A 2392-nucleotide genomic window follows, 5' to 3' on the forward strand; every position below is an offset into this window, starting at 1 on the left:
ATCTCTCGATGCTCTTATAAAGGCTACCTCAGTCGTCGAGCTGAGTGGCGGAGGATCTCTCAGGCTCCGCTTGGGCCACGACGACCTCCCCGACGGAGGTTACGATCCCCTAGCCCCTAGCGCCTCTGTGTTGTCTCGACTTCTCCGCTGATAGGTTCGACGATTTCTCTTCTTCGTTCATATCTACGAGGGCCCCCCGTCTCAACACGGCTCTCCTCGTGACGATGCTGCAGAACCCCATGCCAGCCGCCGCCTCCGCGATTCAATGTCCAGTGACTCTCTTGAGCCTAAACTAGAAGCCCCGCCATTATCGTACTTAGCGTGCGATTGGCCGAGCGTTATCGGTCTGTCTCGGTCTTTTTTCCGCTGCGGACGTATGGAGTTCACGGCTACCGTCGGCGTGATGCTCTTCGATCGTTGTGAAGTGTGAAGTTCAGCAAGCCCAGACGAAGCTCCTCTGCTTGATTCCCCTTTGTCTCTCGGATTCTCTCAGATCGAAAACACGTAATGGGGATTGTCATCATACGGTATATTATATCAAACATTCATCGGTTCTACACACTCTCGCCGTTCTTCATTACGGTGCGCTACTCGGTTGACGAGTATGATCAAGATCGTGGAATTATATTATAGTTTTCTTATAAGGTACATATCGATATCTGCGCTCTGGTCATATCGGTCGACGGCTACTATGGGTTGCCAACTCGCAAGTCGCGGTGATGACGATGATGATACAAGTGGGGGTGAGGGCAGCAAACTCCTGTGAGCTCGCAGCAATGCCTGGAAGCGATTCCACAGTCAGATCCTTGTCTTGGAGTTCGGAGAAATTCGAACAGCTCGTGATGAGGACTTATTTTGTACCCCATGTAAGTCGGTCGCCACTAAACCGACATCGACCTAAAGTCCTAGGAGTAGGCAATAATATATGATAGTTGCTACGGCAGCTCACCTCTGAAGATCTAAGCCGAAGGTGTGACAAGCGTGCCTCTTGCACACAGGTCTTCGTCCGAAATTCCCGTTTATGTCACGCACCCACGAGCCAAGAGAGTCGGTTCTCTCGCTTATCTGGCTCGAGCCGAGCAGACTGAACCTCGGGATATTCTTTTGCCTCTCGAGGAAAAGGGATTCCGGTACAGCTGGGATCACGAAGTCGCCTATTGTAACCGTGGGCCCGTCGAGTGGCACTTGCTGGTTTTGGACGAGGAGATTCACGTCTACACTTCCTGTAATTAGTGATGTTCAGTGTTATTTGACGTTCTTGCTTTTTCTTGCAGCGGCGACCGAGGCAATCGGCGTTCATGCTCGTTGTTTTTGGGAAACGGGCCCCCCTCCTCTGATATACGCTCCTGAGGGCTCAGGGAGCTTCTCGAAGCCAGCCAGGGTTGATGAAATATCAATGATCCCGGGATAGGCATCTTGCTTTCGATGGTGAAGAAGAACATGCCGTCGTCCTATACTGTGGTCACCCTGGAGCTATCGGAGGCTGTTATTCTGGAGGGTGTCTAGTCTAGACCGATCCGCCGTGCCCTGGGAGGATTATTGAGCCTAGCTTGACCTTTGCGCAAATTATACCGGGAAAGGTCTCAGCCGACCAATGATTGCGTGAATCTCCGGGAGAGGCCTCGCTCCAAGAACGCAGGAGTGGTAAAGAGACCGGGCCAGGAGGAAGCATCCTTCTCTTGTTCTACTGGGACTTCTTCCTCGTGGGAACATTGATAACTCCATGCTAACGCTGAATGGCGAGAATCCTGTACTATGAATGGAAACTTAGAATTTTTCCGGATACTCACGGTGAGCGAAGACAGAAGCGACCAACAGGAGCACCACGAACGCTGGGGAAAGCATCTTTGAGCAAGACGGAAAACAGGTTTGGAAGATGAGTCCCACGACGTGAGTGAGGCTCAGATTGAGTCAGCAACCTTTTGTGCGGGTTTCGAGGCAAACTTCGAGGGCGAGAGGAGAGCACCCCTCATCATCTGCAGAGGTCAGTATTTTGAAAACGCCTTGAAGTGCGCCTTCTTCAGTTCGTTCCGCGATGACGAGAATCGTTCCAAGCACTACCACAACGGATAAGAATCTCAGAGTGAGTGTGCTCTCCTGGCGAAGCCGTCGCCTTCGATGGGACCCTTGCGGCAGCATCTGCGACTCAGAAGCGCTCACTCTTTTGCTCTGATTCTTCGAAGGGTGGGGGCCTAATGAATTTCGAATGGAGATTCTCGCGAACTTCAGCGGGGTTAGAACTCGGGCGAGGCACACCCGACTAGCAACATGTCCGACGTGAATAAAGGGGAAACTCAGACTCGAGCGGGCAAACTCAAGCTCTGAACACACCGGAGCCAGAGTGAGCGTCGCATCATATCAGTGGGTATATGTACGTAACTCCGCTACCGAT

At 52.1% G+C, this 2392-nt stretch overlaps 1 protein-coding gene across 1 annotated transcript; it reads right to left on the reverse strand.

Moving 5' to 3' along the window:
• Positions 1 to 523: 523 nt before the first annotated feature.
• Positions 524 to 1890, reverse strand: LOC100904858 (uncharacterized). Its single transcript, XM_003743691.2, has 3 exons — positions 1791 to 1890; positions 950 to 1223; positions 524 to 780 (listed from the first exon to the last, which is right to left on the reverse strand). Exons 1-3 carry the CDS (start codon positions 1843 to 1845, stop codon positions 690 to 692), a joined length of 420 nt encoding a protein of 139 aa, XP_003743739.1. The 5' UTR covers positions 1846 to 1890; the 3' UTR covers positions 524 to 689.
• Between the last annotated feature and the right edge of the window lie 502 nt (positions 1891 to 2392).

The sequence above is a fragment of the Galendromus occidentalis genome, unplaced genomic scaffold (genome assembly GCF_000255335.2).
Source record: "Galendromus occidentalis unplaced genomic scaffold, Mocc_1.1 scf7180000077450, whole genome shotgun sequence".
Lineage (NCBI taxonomy): Eukaryota > Metazoa > Arthropoda > Arachnida > Mesostigmata > Phytoseiidae > Galendromus > Galendromus occidentalis.

Excerpts from the sequence above, each read along its gene's own strand:
- LOC100904858 (XM_003743691.2), bottom strand. The coding sequence starts at position 1,845 with ATGCTTTCCCCAGCGTTCGTGGTGCTCCTGTTGGTCGCTTCTGTCTTC. Across the intron at positions 1,224-1,790 it reads CGCTTCTGTCTTCGCTCACC|GAAGTGTAGACGTGAATCTC; the intron begins GTGAGTATCCGG and ends CACTAATTACAG. Across the intron at positions 781-949 it reads TTCGGCTTAGATCTTCAGAG|GCATTGCTGCGAGCTCACAG; the intron begins GTGAGCTGCCGT and ends AATCGCTTCCAG.